Source organism: Pseudophryne corroboree, chromosome 9, assembly GCF_028390025.1.
Source record: "Pseudophryne corroboree isolate aPseCor3 chromosome 9, aPseCor3.hap2, whole genome shotgun sequence".
In the NCBI taxonomy this organism is placed as follows: domain Eukaryota; kingdom Metazoa; phylum Chordata; class Amphibia; order Anura; family Myobatrachidae; genus Pseudophryne; species Pseudophryne corroboree.
In genome coordinates this window covers 91,738,103-91,761,834 of record NC_086452.1, presented here as the reverse complement: position 1 = coordinate 91,761,834, position 23,732 = coordinate 91,738,103, and the positions used below count along the sequence as shown (strand labels likewise).

At 44.9% G+C, this 23,732-nt stretch overlaps 1 protein-coding gene across 1 annotated transcript; it reads right to left on the bottom strand.

Moving 5' to 3' along the window:
* Positions 1-3,411: 3,411 nt before the first annotated feature.
* LOC134957598 (protein kinase C delta type-like) lies at positions 3,412-20,257 on the bottom strand. The gene is made up of 9 exons (XM_063939611.1): positions 19,896-20,257; positions 17,109-17,209; positions 15,772-15,942; positions 11,156-11,247; positions 9,866-9,928; positions 6,923-7,061; positions 4,815-4,937; positions 4,413-4,541; positions 3,412-3,859 (listed from the first exon to the last, which is right to left on the bottom strand). Exons 1-9 carry the CDS (start codon positions 20,245-20,247, stop codon positions 3,686-3,688), a joined length of 1,344 nt encoding a protein of 447 aa, XP_063795681.1. The 5' UTR covers positions 20,248-20,257; the 3' UTR covers positions 3,412-3,685.
* Positions 20,258-23,732: the final 3,475 nt, after the last annotated feature.

Below are 23,732 nucleotides of genomic sequence, written 5' to 3'. Positions count from 1 at the left end.
AGCTTAAATACACTCCCCTATAGGTGGTGTCTATCTGTTCGCAGCGCTGCAAAAAATAGCGAGCGAACAGATCTGAATTAGGCCCCCTGTGCATGCGTGCACAGAGACATTTCAGATGGAGGGTTCCCAGGGAACCCAGATGGATTTACTTTTCGCGATCTGTAGCCCATAGGCTACAATAGGCTATCGCAATCAAAAGATTGCGGTAGCTGTGGGGGTGACCGCAATGCACAGGGCATTTCCGGCGGAGAGTTCCCAGGGAACCCAGCCGGATCTTCTTTTCGCGATCCATAGCCCATAGGCTACAATGGGCTACAGCAATACTGGAGGGACAATGGGGGTAATTCAGACTGCATTGCTGCATCGGCAGGGATTGCTGTCTGTATTACTATGCGCAGTACGCTCGCGCGGTGGTGCACTGTGCATGTGCAGCCAGTGAGATGAGAAAGCATCTCACTGGTGCGATCGCCTGATTGACAGGCAGAGGCAGTCGCAGGACGGGAGGGGGCGTACCAACAGCCTTAGAACGCCGTTGGTGGGGCACGGTCCTAACAATGGAGGCGTGTCTGGACTGTTGGGTGGGCGGGCCGCAGTGGCTGCGTGATGTCATACGCAGCCGCTGCGACCCGGGACATGGCAGTTAGCCCTCTGCCAGCTAGCAGGAGCTGTGCTGGCAGGGAGCTACATGTCAGGTACAAAAGCATCACCACTGTGCGATGATTCTGTACCTATGTAGGGGGGAGCAGGGCCTGACATGCGGGGCGGACTAGCCCTGTGCTGGGCGTCCCCCCCCGCATGTCAAAGTAAAGGGTCGTAGATGTGCTAAATTTAGCACATCTACGATCAACTTTGAATTACCCCCAATATTGGGAATGCTTTGCGTTCCCGATATTGATACATTGGCCAGCATCGCATCCCCCATAGAAACCAATGGGGAATGTTGCTGCGGGCAGAAATGGAGGGATTGCAGCAGGTATAGCACAAATATTATTTGATAAATGGGCCCCTAACTATTAAAATGTTAATGTTAAAAAAAAAAAAAAAAAAATACCGGCCTCCAACCATCCCCTATAGCCGGCCCATCACACACCTGATGTTATGCTTGTATTCAAAAAAAATTTAAAATTGAAAAATATAAAAAAATGTAAACTTTTAAATAAAATTTACATAATACTTATAAAATCTAATAATTAAAATGTAAATGTAAAATTGTAAATACAAAAATGTAAAAATAGTAAAATTTAAAATTGTTTCATTATAAAATACCCTCCCACTAAATTTGAAAATGTAAATTTAAAAAATGTTAATATTCAAATTTAAAAAAAGTTAAATTTAAAAACTTGTAAAAAATAAGAAAATAATAAACAATCTTCCAAGTTGTAATCAATCTTCTTATCACAGATGTTCTATATAATTACAAAAAAATAAAAATATCAGTACATTGGTAACATCTTCATACAAGATACAATATAACATAATATACATCTTTAACTCCATGCAGAAAAAATATAGACTTTTTTTAAACAATCCTTAGTACAGTGCAACATGACGGCTCCGCAGAACATAAGATGCTTTCTGATGCTTCTTTTTGCAGTAATGCGCTCATTTATAAAGTAAGCACCTGGACCTGCACATCAAGGGGGGCCTATTTCAATGGTGTGGAGCAACATCGTAATGGGAAAAGCTGGATGGAACAGAGTGTTTGCAACTAAGGGGGTAATTCTAAGTTGATCGCAGCAGCAAGTTTGTTAGCAATTGGGTAAAACCATGGTGGTCATTCCGAGTTGTTCGCTCTGTAAATTTTTTCGCATCGCATCGATTTTCCGCTTAGTGCGCATGCGCAATGTTCGCACTGCGACTGCGTCAAGTAAATTTGCTATGCAGTTAGGTATTTTACTCACGGCTTTTTCTTCGTTCAGGCGATCGGAGTGTGATTGACAGGAAGTGGGTGTTTCTGGGCGGAAACAGGCCGTTTTATGGGTGTGTGTGAAAAAACGCTACCGTTTCTGGGAAAAACGCGGGAGTGGCTGGAGAAACGGAGGAGTGTCTGGACGAACGCTGGGTGTGTTTGTGACGTCACACCAGGAACGACAAGCACTGAACTGATCGCAGATGCCGAGTAAGTCTGGAGCTACTCCGAAACTGCTAAGAGGTGTGTAATCGCAAATTTGAGAATCTTTCGTTCGCAATTTTAAGAAGCTAAGATTCACTCCCAATAGGAGGCGGCTTAGCGTGTGCAATGCTGCTAAAAGCAGCTTGCGAACGAACAACTCGGAATGAGGGCCCATGTGCACTGCGGGGGGGGCAGATATAACATTTGTAGAGAGAGTTAGATTTGGGTGGGTTATTTTGTTTCTGTGCAGGGTAAATACTGGCTGCTTTATTCTTACACTGCAATCTAGATTCCAGTTTGAACACCCCACACCCAAATCTAACTCTCTCCGCACGTTATATCTGCCCCTCCTGCAGTGCACATGGTTTTACCCAACTGCTAACAAAATTGCTGCTGCGATCAACTCGAAATGACCACCTAAATGTTGGGTGGCTGCATTTACTGGACACAATATATCAATGAGACTGAAGGGGCGGAGACTGAGAATCTACAGAGGCATTCTCTGGCTAGCAAGAGGTCACAGAGTCGCTTCCCTACTTAAGGATCTTTCTTTTACTGGTTCTCACAAGATCCTGGAAAGTCAGAGATGTTCTTTCAGTAGGACGGCTTTTGTATCAACCAGGCACTTTTGATATAAGTGTCTTACTAGGTGCACAAATACTCATTGTAATAAAAGCATTGATATGTAAAAGGGAAACATACAGTAAGGACGGTCCACATCCCCTACAGTCCCCTCACTCATGATTAATGTCACGTGATGCTAGTTTTAAAAGAAAGTGCAATATGGGAAAATAACGGCAATTAATAGTAGGCAGGAAAATAAATTAGTGATACACAAGTGACAAGTTGGGCAAATCAATGTATTGGCCTATTGGAAGTGCTTGCAAGGGGAGGGGCTGATCCAGACACAAACACAGAATTCCCCCCTCCTATATGATAGTAGTAATGCAGAGAAGTCAGGTTATATATGTAACTGAGTTCTCTACATTACTACTACCATACATGTATTCCAATGCACTGATCACACTATTGCTGTATATACCATCTATGTATATTACAGCATACTTCATGAGCGCTGGAATACATTTACCAGCATCTCTTCCCCTTGGATCACACAGCAGGAGGACCATGATACAATGGATTATGTAGGGTTACATTGCTTCTTCTGAGCATGCAGCAGGTGCACCTTACTCTTCCTCCTCCTCCCTTTGTTCTCCCTCTAGTAACACCCCTGACATGCCCCTTTTCCTCACCCACTGTCCTCCATTCCCCCTCTACCATTGTTATATCTCTTATGCTATATCTCTGTTTATGTAATAATCTGCAGACGGTTATTGTTTCTGCATTGCTTTGTGTGAGGAGCTTTTTGTATAACTTTCCATTAGGAAAATGTATTAATGCTTCTTACAATACTGCTATACCCAGCTCTATCTACCTTTCTCCTTCTTTATTCTTCCTCCGTTTAATATTGAAAACTTCAACTAATCATGTTTAAAAAATCAGAAGAAAACTAAATCCATAATGTACATACCTGCAGAAACTCCAACTCCTACATCCAGCAGTGCTGCTGCCTCAGCTAGACGGTCGTAGGCCCGGTGCCTTTGGGGGGGTTCTCCAGGTGGAGGTGGTAAATGAGAACCCTGCAAACCGGTCCTTCTGGGGGGCTGTTACAGGTGGATTATTGGCCTCTTCTGCCTCCATTATTGCTAGCTGGTTATTTATGGAGGCAGAGGGTGGAAAGGTCGGCTACCGAGATAAGAAGTAAAAGTGTATCAGTGATTATTACATCTTTCATATGACTTGTAAGAGAGAAAAAGAGGCAATTACCAAACTTCCTATTGTAGAGGTTATTTACAGTAGTTACATATTAGACCCTGACAACATATCTATATAAAGCTAAAGGAAGAGGCATTACAGGTGCACAAATATAACGCACTGTCGCTCAGCCCATATATAACCACAGTATTGCAGTAGATGTAGGTTGCTCTGGTGCAAGTAAAGGTGTCCGTCTACTCAGTGCTCTCAGGAGAAGGCTACGTAACTACAAGTGCAGAGAGGAGAAGGACTTTCTAGAGCATTGACCACCCCACCCCCACCCCCACCCCGCGACTGTCTCTGCCTGATTGACAGGCAGAGGTGATCGCATTTTCTGCGGCCTTCCTGCAGTACGAGCACTGTACATGTGCTGCATCTTTGTCTCAGAATGTGCGGTCGGATCGCTTACTGTGATCCAACCTGAATTAGGTCCTATGTGCTGACCGGCATTCAGAAGCTCATGGAAGTTCTGTTTTATACTTACTGGTGCAGGAATGTATGGTGGCTCCATCTCAAGGGCTTCCAAGGCGACCCAGTTGATGTGCCGGAAGAAGCGATGGAGGCGGATGTTATCATTCACTCCTGGGCGTTTGGCTGGCATGATACTGAAGAGCTGAAAAAGATATTTGTATTTAATGATTTGTACAGTACAGATGCTCAATACAATCATGTTACAACCATTTCTGCTGCCTGGCACAGAGGAATATAAAGTGATTGTTCCATGGCCACAGTCTGGTATTACTGAGTTCTATCTGCTCGCAGTGCCACAAAAGCTGCAGCATGACTGACATGCTGCTGGCGGACAGTGTTCCAGAAAACGGGGGCATGACGGCCCTGTTTCCTGGGTATTCTGAAGCCAGAGGCTGCGCCCTGCGTCCTCATTTACCTCGTCAATGATGTTCCTGACTTCAGTGCCTGGTCCAAAAGATCTTCCATTGACCATTTTGCTGAGAATGATGCCAAAGCAAAACCAATCATGACTGATAGCTCTCTCTTCGCGAAAACGTACCTACCGGAAAGAAGAGAGACAGACAGTCATTACCAGGCTTTTACTAATAACTTTTTCCATTTTTACTTTTCTAATTACGGGGACAAACACAAGATTTCTATTTTCTGGGTGGAGGATACATACATATATATATATATATATATATATATATATATATATATATATATATCCAGAAAGTCCACACTCACTGCTCCAATTTGCAACCTGGGCGGTGCTCCATAAGAGATTCACAAGAAATCCAAAAATATATCCGAAAAAAGATACAGGCACTCACCACTTCCTTGATGATGAAAACTTTATTGGTGTGTCTCACATAGAGACAGTTAACAGCATGTCAGCAAAAGGTGTCAACGTTTCGGCTCCATCTGAGCCTTTTTCAAGACTAACAAGATTACAGCAGGTTCTCACCCAGCAGCCCATGACACACAATGAACCCTGGAGCACTTTTATAGCAGAGGCATATCACAAACCCCGCCCATCAATCATCCAACAGGAAATAACAAAAAACACTGGTATTCAAGTGTTTAACATGTGTAATCAAGGATACATGTGCAGCCAATCGAATGTCCTATAACATCAACTAATTACACAACATGTGAACACAATCACAACCATTTAAAACCAAAAGAACAACCGATAGCGGCTGATAGTCGCGTTACCGGAAGTGTTGTGCGTTCCATCGCCAGTGGAACGCACACGTCTATCCGGCGGAAGTGGATTTAGCAGACGTGAGGCAGTTACGACAACGAGAGGCTAAATGGATATATGAGCTGGACATTCTGACACCACGGGGCCTAAATGAGGCAAATCCATTCAATGTTTTTCTTGGATAGGGCTATGACTAGACTTTTTTAATATCCGTACTTTTCATAATGTATGTTCACAATTATGTGTGTTGTCTTGTTTGTGATTTTCTTGTCTTTTGTGTTGGTGATCACTCTGGTTCACCTAGTGGCAGAGGCAATATCACACACCCAATACGGTCCCCATTAAGTCCTGGGTTCCATTTATATCCATATTATGTGTTTTAAACTTCTATTACACATTTCTCAGCTAAGCTGTATAAGTTATTATGAATTATTCTATATATATATGTATAAAGGCGAGAATGTGTGGTTCTGGAGCCGAAACGTCGACACCTTTTGCTGACATGCTCTTAACTGTCTCTATGTGAGACACACCAATAAAGTTTTCATCATCAAGGAAGTGGTGAGTGCCTGTATCTTTTTTCGTATATTTATATATATATATATATATATATATATATATACAGGTTGAGCATCCCATATCCAAATATTCCAAAATACGGATTCTTTTTGAGTGAAAGTGAGATAGTGGAATCTTTGTTTTCTGATGGCTCAATGTAAACAGACTTTGTTTTATACACAAAGTTATTGTGTATATACACAAAGTTATTAATAATATTGCATTAAATGACCTTCAGGCTGTGTGTTTAAGATGTATGTAAAACTTAAATGCATTCAGTGCTTAGACTTGGGTCCCATTGCCATGATATCTCATTATGGTATGCACTTATTCCAAAATATGGAAAAATCCGATATTCAAAACACACACACACACACACACACACACACACACACACACACACACACACACACACACATATATTTATACGTATGCAACAATAATCAGAATTGTCACCTTGACAAAGGGGCGGGACGTCCCTGAAACATTGGTATCATGCTGTGAACCTATTGAATATATCACTTTTGGATTAAGACTCTGAGTGCCGCTATCTTTTGTTCTACATTATATGTATACGTACATATATAATTTGACTGATCGGCCATAACATTAAACCCACATGTCTAATATTGGGCAGGTTCCCCTCATGGCACCACAACAGCTCTGACCCACCACGGAAGGAACTCCACAAGACCTCTGAAGGTGTTCTGTGTACCTGAGAATCAGGCCCAGTGTATATAATTACATGAGTACACAGTAGAATACCCTTTGCACCTCACCTCAGGAGTGATGTCGCCACATCTTCCAGCACAGCCAGTGGCACTCCAGTCTCTAGGTGTGATGTTACTTGCGAGACCGAAGTCGGCGATCTTGAGGTGGCCTGTTGCAGCCACTAAGATGTTATCTGGCTTGAGGTCGCTGTGAAGAAAATAACATCTTTGTATACAGTGTGCTTTCATACAAACATGATTTATTGATACATACATCATCACTTTATATGTGTAAATAATAGTGGTTTTGAATGTATGTTTAGGAACAAGGACTAGAGTGTCAGTACCTACTGTAATCATTTGTAGGTCAGTGTCCATGGGGGTTATTCAGAGATAGATGCAGATCACTGCATACGCAAGATCTGCATCCATCTCCTCACATGCTGCGGGCGGCCCAGCACAGGGCAAGGCAACCTGTGGTTCCGAATCATGATCCAATCTAATTGTGGACGCAATGATTTAAGGTTGACTCCTGCCAGCTCAATCTGGCTATGTGTGACATCATGCAGCCTCCCTGAAAACACTCCCGGCATGCCACGTTTGGCCCACCACACCCACAAAATGCTATGTCGCCACCCACCCAACACATGCCACTGTTAATCATCCTTTGGGGATGCGCCTGCAATGTGAATGACCACGCAGGTGCAATACAGACGCTGCAGGTGTACAGTGCAAACTGCGATGCGGCTGCTTTCACGGCCAAGTCTGGAGGAGATCCCATGTGATTCCACTATGTCATGTACAGTTGTGTGTGCTCAGCAGAATTCTGTTATGTAGTAGTATAGGCTCAATCAGCCCATTAACCCTTTTCATGCTAATATGTGTGGTTACTGCATAATAATTAGTGATATTGGTCACAGGGAGCGACACCTGGGGGCTGATGCTGATCCTTCCCAGCTGGTGAAGCGGAGAACCTTATAAATGGGGTAAGTTTATTCTTGTATGTAACCCTAAAGAGATTGTAAAAGTCCATTGACACGTGGGTCAGACAGTATATTGTGCTTACTGAGCTTTTTATTCCCCAAGTGCCGCTGCTGCAATTTATCATTGGGACTCGGTAACTTTCAGAGGGCAGTGGGGTGAATTATTTACTTGTGCAGTGAGTGCCAGATACCTGCAGGATTATATATATAGTGGTTGGAGAAGGAAATAAGAAGTTGGGGTATGGGAATAAAATGGCCGGGGTCTGGGGTACACCTAGAGCCACAGAAGCCTTAGAGGTGTTGCTAGTATAAAAACAATCCTTGATCCTTTTTAATACTATATAGCAGTGTTGGACTGGGGCATGAAGGGCCATCGGGGGAATGCAATGGTAGGGGCCCATGTTTAGGTGCGGGACCAGTCCCAAGAGAGGGTGTGGTCAGCCACCATATTGGTTTGCCAATTAGAGGCTGGGCCCCTTGATAAACATATATAGTAAATACTGCTAGTGCATACAGAATAATGAACCAGATTAATAACAAGAATGTACTGTAGAAGATACATCATAGTCCTGTGCAGTATAACATAACATATAGTATGTACAATGTATAATTCCAGTGCTCAGTCTGGGATCTGATCCCTAGAGGAAGAAGTGGTGCCTCAGGCAGTGGGGCCCCCCCGGGGGTTTCCCCTGTTCCCCTGTGGGACAGTCCAACCCTGCTATATATTATTAGGTAACCCATATTATGTGATATAAAGTTATCAAACCTGTGTTCCCCACCATCCCGGTGTCCATCCACCTCTTCTCCATATGTTTTATTGCACATTCCCTTAATGTCTCCCATGTGACCCCTGCTCCTCTTACTTCCTCCTTCCCTTACTTACCACCTGCACCTCTCATACCCTCTATCCCTCTTTAACCCTGCACCTCTCACTCCCTCCTTCCACCTCCTTCCACTGCACTTCTCACTCCCTCCTTCCCTCTATCATCCCTACACCTCTCCTTCCCTCTCTCACCCTGCATGTGAGACCCAGATTGGATGGCAGGGAAGGCACATTCTGGGTGTACATGATCTGGGGTCTCAGTGCAGCCCCCCATGACCTGCTAGGTGTATATAGTTACATAGAGAGCTGGGTGGCAGGTGTGTGGTGATGTAATAAAAAAGTATGTAAAAGTTTCTAAAATGAATGTTTCCCTCCTCTTCCTCAGGGGTCCTCTCTGACAGTGTTAGACAAGTGCAGGAAGAGTATGACGCCACTATATTACAGGAGAAAGGGACTTCCCTGAGCAGAGAGCAGATGTGATGGTGCACAACCAATAGGGCCCCATGTGATGCCACTGAAAAGCTTCTGGAATGAATATTTTCAAATATTACAATATTACAATAGTACAATATTTTCAAAACTCTGAAATTACATGAAAAGAATAGAACACTTGTGCAGAGAGATCTCCTGTGTCCCCCGAGAGCTGCTCATATAGATTGTACTTTGGCATACCTCCCAACTGTCCCGATTTTCGCGGGACAGTCCCGTTTTTTTGGGTCTGTCCCGCTGTCCCTCCCGCGGGCCGCAGTGTCCCGCAGTGGGGAGGGGACAGTTGGGAGGCTCCTGATCACTCACTGCTCTGCTCAGTTGAGAGCAGAGCAGCGGTGAATAGACGCTGTGCGCATGCGCACAGCGTCTATTCCAGTGAGTTAGAGGGAGAGGGGGCATGCCAGCAGCTCACAGAGCGCTGGCCATGCCCCCTCAGTGACGAAAATGGGGGGCGTGGCTCGCGATCGCGACCCTCCCACGAAGCCATGCCCCCTTCAATATAGGCCACACCCCCTTTTTGGGTGCGGGCGCGCTACGCGCGCCAAGATGTCCCTCCTTCCACTGCTTCAATGTTGGGAGGTATGCTTTGGGAGAGAGGCAGGTGTAACATGTAAGTGGAAGATATGGGCCAATGACTGTATAACATGTACAGTAAGAGAATCCATAGTATAATATCACATTATACTATTGTTATAGTGTAACTCTATACTTACTTACCCATGGGCAATGCCCTTGGAATGCAGGAATTGGAGCCCACATACAATCTCCGCACTGTAGAATCTGTTAGATAGAAAATAAGTTAATGTTACAATGTTAGGATGTGTACATAATGGCTGAGGGATTTCCAGACAATACTCCCCACATTTTCTGACAATGGGCCTAATTCAGACCTGATCGCTCGCTAGGCTTTTTTTGCAGTCCTGCGTTCACATAGTCTCCTCCCATAGGGAGTGTATTTTAGCTGTGCAAGTGTGCGAACGCATGTGTAGCAGAGCTGTGCAAACAGATTGTGTGCAGTCTCTGCACAGCTCAGGACTTACTCAGCCGCTGCAAACACCTCAGCCTGTCCAGGACCAGAATTGACATCAGGAACCCTCCGTGCGAACGCTTAGGCACGCCTGTGTTTTTCCAACCACTCCCTGAAAACGGTCAGTTACCACCCACAAACGCCCTCTTCCTGTCAAATTGATTTTTTGCACAAACCCATCGCAGAGCAATGAACTGCTTTGTACCTGTGCGATGCGCCTGCACATTGCGGTGCATACGCAATCGCATGCACAGTTCTAACCTGATTACAGAGGTGGAAAAACCACTAGCGAGCGACCAGGTCTGAATTAGGCCCAATGTCCCCATTTATTTTGTTTTGAATTTACATAACCATCAGTGCTTCTCTATCCAATTACATATTCTCTGTACAATACACATAACATCACATATCTTGTCTTTCTTTACTCTCACACCCTCCTGACACTTGGCCAACATTGCGGGGTGATCATATCATACAACCCATTAAGAACCTAGCAATCTGGTGGACCATTATGCAATAGGTAGCATCTATCCTTGTGTATCAATGCCTATTTCCCTATAGATTGTAAGATTGCGAGCAGGGCCTTCCTACCTCTATGTCTGTCTGTTTTTACCCAGTTTTGTTCTGTTACTGTTGTTCTAATTGTAAAGCGCAATGGAATATGCTGCGCTATATAACAAACTGTTGTTAATAATAATAATAATAATAATAATAATAAATTTACCAACTGCCTAATAAGATATTTCTAGTGTTGTGCATTGGTGAAAGTCGCTATATATTGTATATGGCTTATTAGAGTTTATCTAAAAGGAGTATTGGAATGCCTTCAAGATGACACTCACAAAGTATCCTTATATAATAACAGCTGCTTTGTTTGTCAGGATGGAAGACAACTTACAGAAACAATTATGATAAATCAGAAGGATAAAGTGCTGTTTCTAAGGCACACACAATACTAACAAGATATTTTATGTCCTCACCTTGCATTAGAGATGGTAAGAGGCCCATTCCTCATCAGAAGATGTTCCAAGTCACCACCACTTGCATACTCCATACCAAGGAGCACGTGCTCCTGTTTATGGGAGAAGCAATAGTGTTACTATACACAGGGGCGGATTGGGAACAAAAAGCAGCCCTGGAAAAATGTGTAATAGTGGCCCCAAATGGGCGCGCCAGGGTGTAAGGTCTAGCCATGGGCCATGGCAGCAGCACCCTCCTCCCAAGACTTTCCAGATAGTGGGCATGTCCAGCATCAAGGGGGAAGTTAAAAATAAATAAAATTAAATATTATGAGCACATTATATGATACACCTTCAGAATTTAGGAAACTATATAATTCTTTAGAAAGATATATTTTCTTGCTTATTACACCAACCGTATCTCAATCACTATTCACTCAATCTTATATGTCAGCCAAGCAGGCAGACAGAGCATACACTAGATCATCTGCAATCACAGGCTAAGTGGCAAAATAATTTTCATATATGCAAAATATTTTGCATCTTATTTATTATGTCCTCAAACAAAACAGCCCCCCCCCCCCCCCCCCCCCCCCCCCCCCCCCCCGGGTGCGTCAGCCCACCGGGAATCTTCCCTGTAAACCCTATGTCCAATCCGCCTCTGACTATACATGTCAGGAGGGAAAGAGTTGGGACGTGGGGAATATCATCTTCTGACCAAAATAAGTAAAGATAAATGATATACATTATTAATTTGTAAAAGTGTCCTTCACTTCTTTTCTCCTCATGGGAATATAATGGACAGTCATGGGGAGGACAAGGAGAACAGAGAGAGGGCATGGGAGAAAAGAGGCAGAATCTTACTATACCACAGTCTATGGAACATGTTCTATAATCGTTTTACAGTGAGTTAGTAACACATAACACCAATAAAATTATAATTTTTACACCAAAATAACAGGTAGTAAATTGTCCTACATGCAAACATTAATAGTAATTCCTGCATCTAAAATAATAAAACAATGAATAATTGCAGAAGAGCTACAGGTGTATTAGTTGTAGCAGCTGTTATTAATAGCATTGATCCTCAGACCATGGAGCACATGACACAAGGCCATTCTCACCTCCCTGCAGGAAGCATGTGTACCTGATACAGAAATACCACTGTCTCTCTGTACCTGTCCTGTCTCACATGGTCCAGGGTCTCAGTGTGGCATTCACCCCCACAGCCACAATGAGGCTACGTGTAAGTAATGTCAGCCAAGCAGCCAGTATCCGCTACACCAGGCCTAGCCAACCTGTGGCTCTCTAGCTGCTGTGAAACCACAAATCCCAGTATGCCTGATGACAGTTTTTTTATTAGAGGATATTAAAACTGTGGCAGGGCATGCTGGGATTTGTAGTTACACAACAGCTGGAGAGCCACAGGTTGGCCAGGCCTGATTTACACTGTGATCTGCCACCAGACCATCGGTGACTACAGGGGAGCATGGTGGCAGGTCAGTAATACATAGGGGAACATGTAACTGTAGAGGTGGGAGGGATGGAGAAGAAATACTGTACAGTATATCACTACAGGGGAGAGGGGAAATCTGTCACTACAGAAATTAGGGGGGAAAGTTTTACAGCCGTGATTGTGTTATACTAATATATCCATTATGATAAAATAAACTGTGGATTGCTGGCTCTTATCAGTATTTCCATGTGAGAATTCTCATTATCTGCTCTGCCCTCCTATGTACTAGCAGTGGTGCCAAGAGAGGGGGGAGAGGGTACAAATTACCCAGGCCCAGATCTGATGGAGGGGCCTAGAGGGGGCCCCAGACTTTCCCCCCCTTAAGCTGCAGCTCTTCTCCTCAGTCCAGCACACGCTGCTTTGTGCTGGGCTGTAGTGTGGCCATGGTTGCACTTAAAATAAAATAAAAAAATCAGATTTTTTTCAAAGGTACAGGACCACGCCTCTTGTGATTAGGCCATGCCCCCTGAAAAGTACCTGGACCCAGCCAGGCTCTCTACTGCCCTGTGGACTAGTCCAGTAGATGCCACCAATAAGATAGCCCCACCCAGGGGCGGATCCAGAAGAAAATGATAGGGGGGGGCACCATGGAAGGGGCAAGTACATTTGCGTGCGGCTTCGGTGCATGTGAGGTGGCGCTTCTTATACAATGCCCACAGTTGTAGCGCTCATTATGCAATGTCCACTGTACTGGTAGTGCCCCTTATATAGACCCCATAGTAGTGGTGCCCCTTATGCAATGCCCGTATTGCCCCCAGTAGTAATGTTGCCTGTAGTAATGACCCCAGTCATTATGCCCCCAGTGGTAATTCCCCTGCAGTCATGACCCCAGTAGTTTACCCCCCCCCCTTTAGTTTAGCCCCCAAGTAGTAATGCCCCTGTAGTTAAGCCGCCAGTAGTAATGCCCCTGTAGTTACACCGCCAGTAGTTAGCACCTTTGTAGTTGGCCCCCAGTAATAGTCCCCCAGTAGTTTGCCCCCAGTAGATACCCCCCCAGTAATAATGTCCCCCAGCAGTTTGCCCCCAGTAGATGCCCCCTAGTAATAATGTCCTCCAGTAGTTTGCCCCCAGTAGTAATGCCCCTTAGGAGTTTGCCCCCAATAGACGACCCGCCAGTAGTAATGCCCCCAGTAGATGCCCCCCAGTAATAATGCCCCCAGTAGATGCCCCCCAGGAAAAATGTCCCCCAGTAGCTGCCCCCAATAGATGACCCCCCAGTAGTAATGCCCCAGTAGATGCCCCCCAGTAATAATGCCCCAGTAGCTGTCCCCAATAGATGACCCCCCCAGTAATAATGCCCCCCTACAAGTTTGCCCCAATAGATGACCCCTCAGTAGTGATGCCCCCAGTAGATGCCCCAGTTATAATGCCCCCAGTAGTTTGACCCCCCAGTAGTAATGCCCCTTGTTGATGCCCCCCAGTAGTAATGTCCCCCATAGTTAGCCCCCAGTAGATGCATTAAGGAAGAAAAATGCATACTTACCAAGCCCCGTTCCCGCGCCGCTGCAGTCCTCCTCCTCCTGGCGTCCGCTCCTCAGTAGATGGCCCCCAGTAAATATGGCCCCCAGTAGCTGCCCCCAATAGATGACCCCTCAGTAGTGATGCCCCCAGTAGATGCCCCAGTTATAATGCCCCCAGTAGTTTGACCCCCCAGTAGTAATGCCCCTTGTTGATGCCCCCCAGTAGTAATGTCCCCCATAGTTAGCCCCCAGTAGATGCATTAAGGAAGAAAAATGCATACTTACCAAGCCCCGTTCCCGCGCCGCTGCAGTCCTCCTCCTCCTGGCGTCCGCTCCTCAGTCACTCAGCACTATGAGAGAGACGTCATGACTGACGTCTCTCCCATAGCGCACAGTGACAGCGCCGGAAGCCGGAGCTCAGTACTGAGCTCCTGCCTCCGGCTGCCGCTGTGCAGGGAGACGGGCGCCCGCTGGTAACACAATCTCAGCGGGCGCCCGTCATCTCCCTATGCGGCGGCGGCACCCGGGGGGGGGGTTGTGTCACAAATGACAGGGGGGGCACGGGCCCGAGTGCCCCCCCCCTAAATCCGCCACTGGCCCCACCACTGACTTAGGTCTGTGGCATATTTACACCAAGTATCCAGCCCAGTTCCAGCAGTGGAGGAGTAGACGTGGCAGGAGACATATGGACAGGAATGTAAAACAGAAGGCAGCACTGGGAGAGAAGCTACGGACATATACTCAGATACAACATTCAGTTCCGTCTTCAATAATTACTTATCATCAAGTGCTTGATATTCCCTTTATCACCAAGTGTTCAATAATCCCTTTATCACTAAGGGGCCCATTTACCATTGATCGCATATACCAGAGGTTCTCAAACTCGGTCCTCAGGACCCCACACAGTGCATGTTTTGCAGGTAACCCAGCAGGAGCACAGGTGTATTAATTACTCACGGACACATTTTAAAAGGAACACAGGTGGAGCTAATTATTTAACTTGCGATTCTGTGAGGAGACCTGCAAAACATGCACTGTGTGGGGTCCTGAGGACCGAGTTTGAGAACCTGTGGCATATACAATGCAATCCGGGGCATTAATATTGCCCCAGATTGCATTGCATAAGGCGATCATATTGTGTGGCTGTATCACACAGCACAGACAGGGACAGGAGCTGCCAGGACCACTGCACATGAGCAGTCATCATGACCATCGTGCACAGCAGCCATTTCTGCCAGAGGTTCCTCTGGAACTTCTAAAGTGTAGCTCATCGGTCACCATAATCAGAAGATTGCGGTAGCACGAAAGCCAATATCCCGATATTGATACATCGGGCAGTATTGCATCCCCCATAGAAACCTATGATGGATGTGGCTGCTGGTGGAAATAGAGTGATCGCAGCAGGTATGAGATACCTCCTTCTTACATTGGGGGATACATAATATTTGCAGCTAGTATTGTATGATAAATGGACCCCTAAGTGCTATGGATACAGTATACATGCAGTTCTGGAGAAGTATTAACATTTATATAATGCCAGTATATTGTGCTTTCCATTTAGATGAGAGTTACTTTATAGGAAATAAAAGTCACAGCAGAAGATAACAATCATAGGATGTATGTCTGGATATTTAGCAATAAAGAGGCATTTACAGCCGTACCTTGGTCTGGTGGGCGAAGTGGCCGTGAATGAGGAAGGCGCTTTCTGATGCAAGTTCTAGCACTTTCCTTTCCACAAAGGCAACTTTTTCGCCCACATGTAGCAGATGTCGTTTGCTCATGATCTTCACAGCTAACAACTCGTTGGTATGTGAGTCGGCTGCCAGCAGGACCTAGAAGAAATATTACAGTGTCAGCCTCATAACAACACAGAGATATAAAGGCAAATGCATTGCTGTCCGACAAGGATTATTTCTTTATTAACATTTTTATGACCACAAAAGAAAAAGAAACAAAAATGCAGATCCATATCATGGTCCCAAGCATTGCTAATCAGAATAATTATAACGACCTCTGCAATCTAACAGAACAAAATCAAGGTGCCTGGCATACTTTTTGGCCAAAAAATACCGGCCCACAAACCAGCGTCCAGGTGACCTTGTCTCTGGTGGGTTCCTAACACTAAGATTCAAGTCTGGAGCGTGGCTATAGTGTTAGGAAGTGGTAATAAGAAAAACATGAGCTATTTGATAAGCAGTATTACTGTACATAAGTTAAAGTGTTAAGACCAGTACTCACTGGCAGATGTGGGGAGAGATGTGGGCTGAGCGTACCGCTCAGCACACATCTCTTCCCCCTTCCCCCGCTCAGCACAGTGCGATGTGTGCTGAGCGTCCGGGGAGAGCGGGGTGGGGGGCGCTCATTTCACCCAGCGGGTGAAGTGAGAGACCCTCTAGATTGGCCTGAATGCAGGCCAATCTAGCACCAGCGATAGCGATGCGCGGGACTGCGCATCGCTATCGCTGTAAGGGGAACACATGGAGAGATCACTGCTTAAAATCTAAGCAATCTATTCAGATTGCTTAGATTTTAAGCAGCGATCGCTCCGTGAGTACCCCCCTTTACATTGGTAAAAAAAATATTAAAGTGCTAAATTGAGTGTTACAATGCGATTCCCCAAGCAGCCAGGTCACACCAATTCAGGTGGCACCGTGCCCCTAACCCACATCCAAAACTGACAAACTGTATAAATGTAATCAGGCCTTACTATAATAGTGCCTTTCCCAATCTGTAGTCTGTGTGTGCTAAAGATACATGCTAATTAGAAACACCTTTGGGTAGGTGGAGAGGTGCTAATTCTAGCTAAAGGAGTATCCACCTTCAAATATACATAAAATGGAGTCTAATGGGGAGGGGGGGCTGCACTACCTAACTACAAATGTCTGTTCTTTCTTTTTACCATTAAATAAAGTTGCACCACAGCCTTGTTCATCTCTAATAACATCCATATTGAGACATATAGTAAATCCCCTGTGACAACTGAAACCTCATTGCTTACCTTCCCAAAGGCACCTTGGCCTAACTGATGGTAAAACTCCAGTCTCTGGATGGTGCTAGAGACTGCATCTCTGAGGCAGGGGGTTGAAGCACTGCTGGTTTCTAATGGAGTGAAAAGTGATATGAGAACATTACAACAACCCCCATATATTATACTGTAGAACATTAATTAAGCTCACATCTTTATTATAGAAGAAAACCATGGTTATTTCCATTCAATTATCCTAATTCCTGCTGAGTGCAAAGTGCAGTCATACATAGTAATTATTTAATACTAATCACATACGTCCTGACTGTCCTGGTTACAGCAGGACAGTCCCGCTATTCAGACACTGTCCTGCTGTCTCACCCACCGGCAGCAGTGTCCTGTGAGCCAGAGGGGTTGGCAGTTGGGGAAGGCTTTGATCACCCATTTCTCTGCTCTACAAAGCTGCAAGTGATCTTTGAATAGGTGCCGTGCATACGTACAAAGCATGCAGTCAGCACTGGGAGGGGAGCGGGGCCTGCCCAGCCGCTCGGAGAGCACTGGGTATGCCCCTAAAATGATGGAAAATGGGTTCATTCATGATGCACGGCCATGCCCTCTCGGCCGAGGCCACATTCACACCCCTTTTTTGGGTTGCTCGTGGCACAGCCGCACACAAGTGTGTACACAAGTGTGATTTTGGAATCCATTGGGGCATATGTGATTTGGGGGCATACTGGGGCACATTACAGTATGTAATTTGGGGGCAAACTGAGGCACATTATATGATATGGGGCACATTGGGGCATATTATGTGATTTCAGGGCACACTGGGGCACATAATGTGATATGGGGCATATTGTGGTATAAATGGGCACACAATGAGGTATTATATGTGATTTGGTGACATTGGTGTATTTGATGTGATTTGGGGCACAGTGTGGAGTATAATGCAAATTAATGGCACATTGTGCAATATGTTAATTGGGGTCAGCGTGCATAGTATATGCATTGAGAGCACTCTTTTGCATAGTGGTGGTGGTGGTTGGGAGTGCCCAAAGCATATTTTTACACCTGGGCCCACCATTCGCTAGTTCCGCCTCTGGGGAGAAGTCGTTATCAAACTCCACAAAATGTATCTTGGCCTCTTGGGTAATGCCATCTTCATATAGGGAGCGTGCAACAAATAATTACTGGCTTAGTGCGTTACATGCTCAGAGGATTTATTATATGGTTGAGTGGAGACTTCATCTGGGGGACACTTTGGTCCCTCCCTTATTGGATGAGTATATGAGAAGGATGCTAGAAGCTGTTTATTCAACATATCCTTAACGCTTTTTCAGTTTAGGGGCTGGAGGGGAGGAGCTTATTTACAGCTAGAAAAAGTCATCTCATTAATTGCTGACACTTCTATCCCTCATGATAAGAAGTGTCCCCCTGATGAAGGAAAGAGATAATCATGCTTCCATCCTCCTGACCGCAGGCCAATATTGCTGTGTGACCCCATCATACAGCCCACCAAGAACCTTTGCAATCTCATGGACCATTACACAATATATAACACCTATCCTTGTGTATCAATGCCCATTTCCCTATGGATTATACGCTTGTGAGCAGAGCCTTCCACCCCTGTGTCTGTCTGTTATTACCCAGTTTTGTTTTATCACTGTTTGTTTCCAATTATAAAGTGCAATAGAATTTGCTGCGCTATATAAGAAACTGATCATCAATAAATATGTCTAATTAAAGGTTACAAACATTAACGATTAAAGTGGCGATTCTGTATCCTGTATTGTATAATGCAATATTATGCTGACAAATATGAATGTAAGTTAGTGTGTGGGTTTCTCTCACAGACACAGTATCATCGCTGCACCTCACACAGATACAGTAACTATAATGACTACTATATAACTGACACTAAACTTAATATTAAATGTGATTCACAGAAATCATCTATAAAAGTTTTGATTAATTGATAGAATAATTGGTCTATTAAATCAATACAAATAAACATAAATTGAAAATAGCAGAAATACCTCCTTTACTTTCAATAAGAAATGAAACACATCTAGCTGTAAATGTAATACCCTGCAAGTTGCCGGCAGCTGCAAGATTTCAGCCATTTAGCTTCTAGATATAAGACTTATACTGGCAAACTTGGTTTTGCTTTTTGTATTATTGCTGCTTTACATCGAAAGGTTATGTCGCCAAAATCTCCCGGCTGCCTGCAACCCACAGACTTTACATTTAGCCCATAATCTTTACTACTAATTCACAATAATCAGTATAGCTAATTACTACCCACACTGCAAGTGACTGATGCTTCCTTGTCACTGGCAGCTCCACATTACCCTCTACACATACACTTACATCACCCGCATCCTTACCCTGAGTATCATTACGCCAAACCAGAGCTCTTATTTGTCTCTGATTCCAAAGAGCAGAACTATGGCAGAAACTGATTGCACAATAATACATGTGGTGTAAATGGGACTTTACTGACACTTGTGGAGAAGATACAATACATAAGAGTTGGGTTGTTCCATGAGGCACTGTATTTTACCCTGGATATAATTCACACCTTATTATTAATAAATACAAATAATATAATTTATGAGCATTATTTACAAACAAGACAAATGCCAGTAAATTAGATGATGATGCAAGTAGGTTAGCATGCTGTAAATAAATTCATAGAAATGTATTTTCACATATTAGTAGTAGAAATAGAGGCCTCAGCACTTGTCTACTATAGTACATCCTACCAAAATACATTTAGTGTCTGTATAAAAACAGTTTGTATGTATGGGTTTCACTTACTCCCTCCTTCTGCATCTCCCTGAGGGCCTCTACTTTGCGTCCTCTCATCACTGGTCTCATCTGAGCTTGATGACAACTTTCTAGCAACCTTTCTCTTGATGGAGACCTTCTCATCATCAGAGGAGTCAGATAGTATTCTCCTCTTCCAGCCACATCTGGGCTTGATGTTTAAATCTGCCGCCTCAAAGGTGTTGGAATAAATTGTCTTCTTCATCGCTCTCTTTTTAATTGTTGGCTTCGGCATCTCTGACTTTGGTCTCTCTGTCTTCTTCATCTCTGGCTTTGGCATCTCTGGCTTTGGCATCACTGGCTTCGGCATCTCTGGCTTCGGCATCTCTGACTTCTTCAACATGGCCGCCGGCTTTATCTCTGGTCCAACTGTCACCAGTGCCTTGACAGTAAACGGCTGGGTTGCCATGACGACAGCAGCCCATATACCTGTACTACATACATGCTGTATGCTGGGGGTGTCTGTGTGCATGTAACATCAATGGGGGGGCATGTGTGAAATTAGCACTAGATTAAATGGGGGTTTCCTAAATTATGGGGTGGAAGTAATTTTATCAATGCATACTGATTAGAATAAAATGTATCTATAATAAGGTACATATTGAATTGGGTTTGTCACTTCATAAAAATTTTTTATTAAAAACATTAATGGATTATTTATTTATTTATTTCTACGTTACTACGTTATTTATGTATCACACACATATTGGACAGTGCTCCACCGGTAACATTTCAGTTACTGACATCAGCCCCTGTCCCAGTGGAGCTTACAATCTGTATTCCCTATCACAGTGGTACCAGGACCCCACACAGGTCACATGTCCCAGTCCCCCGGCAGGTGCCCTGTGTATCACCAACTGTCACATGTGACATATCTACAGGTGACCTGGAAACAGGAACTGTGTGGGGTCCTGAGGGCGAGTGTGAGAACCTGCGCCCTATCATATGGACAGTTATAGCAATACCAAATAGTTATTGAAAGGATAAAACACAGGACAAACGGATGTAAAATAAATCACATTATTTGCACTGAGAGGTGAACATAGATGTGTCTTACAGGTTACACTGAAAATGGTGCTCAGCCATGGACCTGTCCCCGCCGGCCGCGCAGAGTTGTCAAAAACAAAATAATAAACTAATAAAACTAAGCAGCAGGAGCAGCTAAAGCAGTGTCCAGCTCCTTAGGGCAGGTCAGAGGGTGGGGTATAGGGGAGGAGGAGCCTGTGCTTCTGACCTTTAACTATTAGTGACCCAGCCTCCTCCAGCATCATCTACAGATGCGTCCTTAAACATCGTTGCGGTGTTGCAAGCAAATTGTGGTATATCGGGTAACGTACTGCACTGCAGACTCAATATGTCTGTGAATGACGTAGTTCAGACATATCGTTGGCCTACACCTGCCTACCCGCTAGCGATATATTGGCTGTTCGCTCAGACGTATAAGTACCCAGCATAAGATGTATTTGTTATTTCAGTACAGGTGAGTCATGTGTAGTCCAGGCCCATGTAAATTGATCTGTTTGTCCATAAGAGATACAGCCAGTCACATGATCTGCATACACTAAGAAAGGAAGCGTAATGAAATTACTCATAGTTCAGGTATTTACTATTAGATGTTTTACACTCGGACCACAAGGAGCAATGTGACAGAGTATTAGCCACATGATATTTCTGAACAGTCTAAAATATTTTTGTAACTTAGAGGGGTTATCTTTTTAGAAGGGTTATCCAATAGCGTTGTCTCAATCCCCCCTAATTAGTATATTGGTGATGCCAATCCCACTAGCCACCCCCGCCCCCACCCCCAGACACCTGTCATTCTTGATTGCAGCTAATGTCACAAGTAGTGAAGCTGGGAACATACTACAAGATATACTGACCAATCTGTTGTGTATTCACATTACACCACAGTAGTGTCCGTTATTATAATTACACCAATCAGTAGTACCCCTTATATACAGTAGAGCCCCGTATACACATTACACAACACAGTAGAGCCGCTTACACATGTTATGCTGCTGTAGAGCCGCTTATACATGTTACTCTGCAGCTGTTAATGCAGAGAGAGGTGCTGCTGCAGCAGCTGGGATAGAGAGATGTGCTGCTGCAGCATCTGGGACAGAGAGGTGCTGCAGCAGCTGGGGCAGAAAGAGGTGCTGCAGCCAAGGGAACAAAGAGTGATGTAGCAGGACAGAAGTAACCCAGCTGCACAGCTACAAGCAGACAGTGAGACATATAAAGAGGGTGGGCAGAGTTCCAGCATGTGGCGGCTGTCAGTGTTTCCTGCTGTCGCCTCTGGCCTGTCCTGTTCCCTACCTAGTCTCAGAGACCAAGTCAGTGTGTGCCTCTCTGCTTTTCCTTCTCCTGCTATGCGGCTGCCTCTACAGCGACCTGCGGTATATTGGGCAGAGTGAGGGGGGGGGGGGCAGGTGGTGGCGCGCCCTTTAACTTTTCCGTCGCCCAGAGCTTGAGCTCCACTGGAGCCACCCTGACTACACCCCTGGCTGTAATGATATAGTGTCGTATTCCGGATCTGGCAGTGCGCACTCGGGCACCATTAATCATTACATCATATTGGCCCATAACAAGATCGCTGAATCGTTCAGGTGTGTACTCGGAGTAAGAGGAAAGCTGCATCCAAGTCTTGGGTTTTTATTTACACCTGGTCAGACTTGAGGTGTGTAATAAATGCGGCACCTGATTGGACAGGAACTGTAGCCAATCCTGTCTAATGCTGCAGTATTAGTGTACCTCCCATTAAATACTAATATGGCCACGTGGCGCCATCGCTGGGTGGGTTATGACCCTCAGGGGATTGCAGCACAGACTTTCAAATTGACTGACGAGATCTGTGTGTGGACAGCTTCCCTTTTATCAGTGGAGGGGCTTTGTTTCATATATAATATATTTGTGATTTTTTATTGTTATGCACTGCCCTGTTGTGATGCTTCAGTGACTCTTGTAGTGGAATACATCCTCTGCACAGGGCCGGTTCTAGACCTTGTGGTGCCCTGGGCAAAAGTTTCCTTTGGTGCCCCCCCCCCTCCCCTCCTGACAGGCAAAATAGGGTTGGTGCAAAAAATAAGAATTTACTTACCGATAATTCTATTTCTCGTAGTCCGTAGTGGATGCTAGGAACTCCGTAAGGACCATGGGGAATAGCGGCTCCGCAGGAGACTGGGCACAAAAAGAAAGCTTTAGGACTACCTGGTGTGCACTGGCTCCTCCCCACATGACCCTCCTCCAAGCCTCAGTTAGGATACTGTGCCCGGACGAGCGTACACAATAAGGAAGGATTTTGAATCCCGGGTAAGACTCATACCAGCCACACCAATCACACCGTACAACTTGTGATATGAAACCCAGTTAACAGCATGATAACAGAGGAGCCTCTGAATAGATGGCTCACAACAAGAACCCGATTAGTTAACAATAACTATGTACAAGTATTGCAGACAATCCGCACTTGGGATGGGCGCCCAGCATCCACTACGGACTACGAGAAATAGAATTATCGGTAAGTAAATTCTTATTTTCTCTGACGTCCTAGTGGATGCTGGGAACTCCGTAAGGACCATGGGGATTATACCAAAGCTTCCAAACGGGCGGGAGAGTGCGGATGACTCTGCAGCACCGAATGAGAGAACTCCAGGTCCTCCTCAGCCAGGGTATCAAATTCATAGAATTTTGCAAACGTGTTTGCCCCTGACCAAGTAGCTGCTCGGCAAAGTTGTAAAGCCGAGACCCCTCGGGCAGCCGCCCAAGATGAGCCCACCGTCCTTGTGGAATGGGCTTTTATTGATTTAGGCTGCGGTAATCCTACCGCAG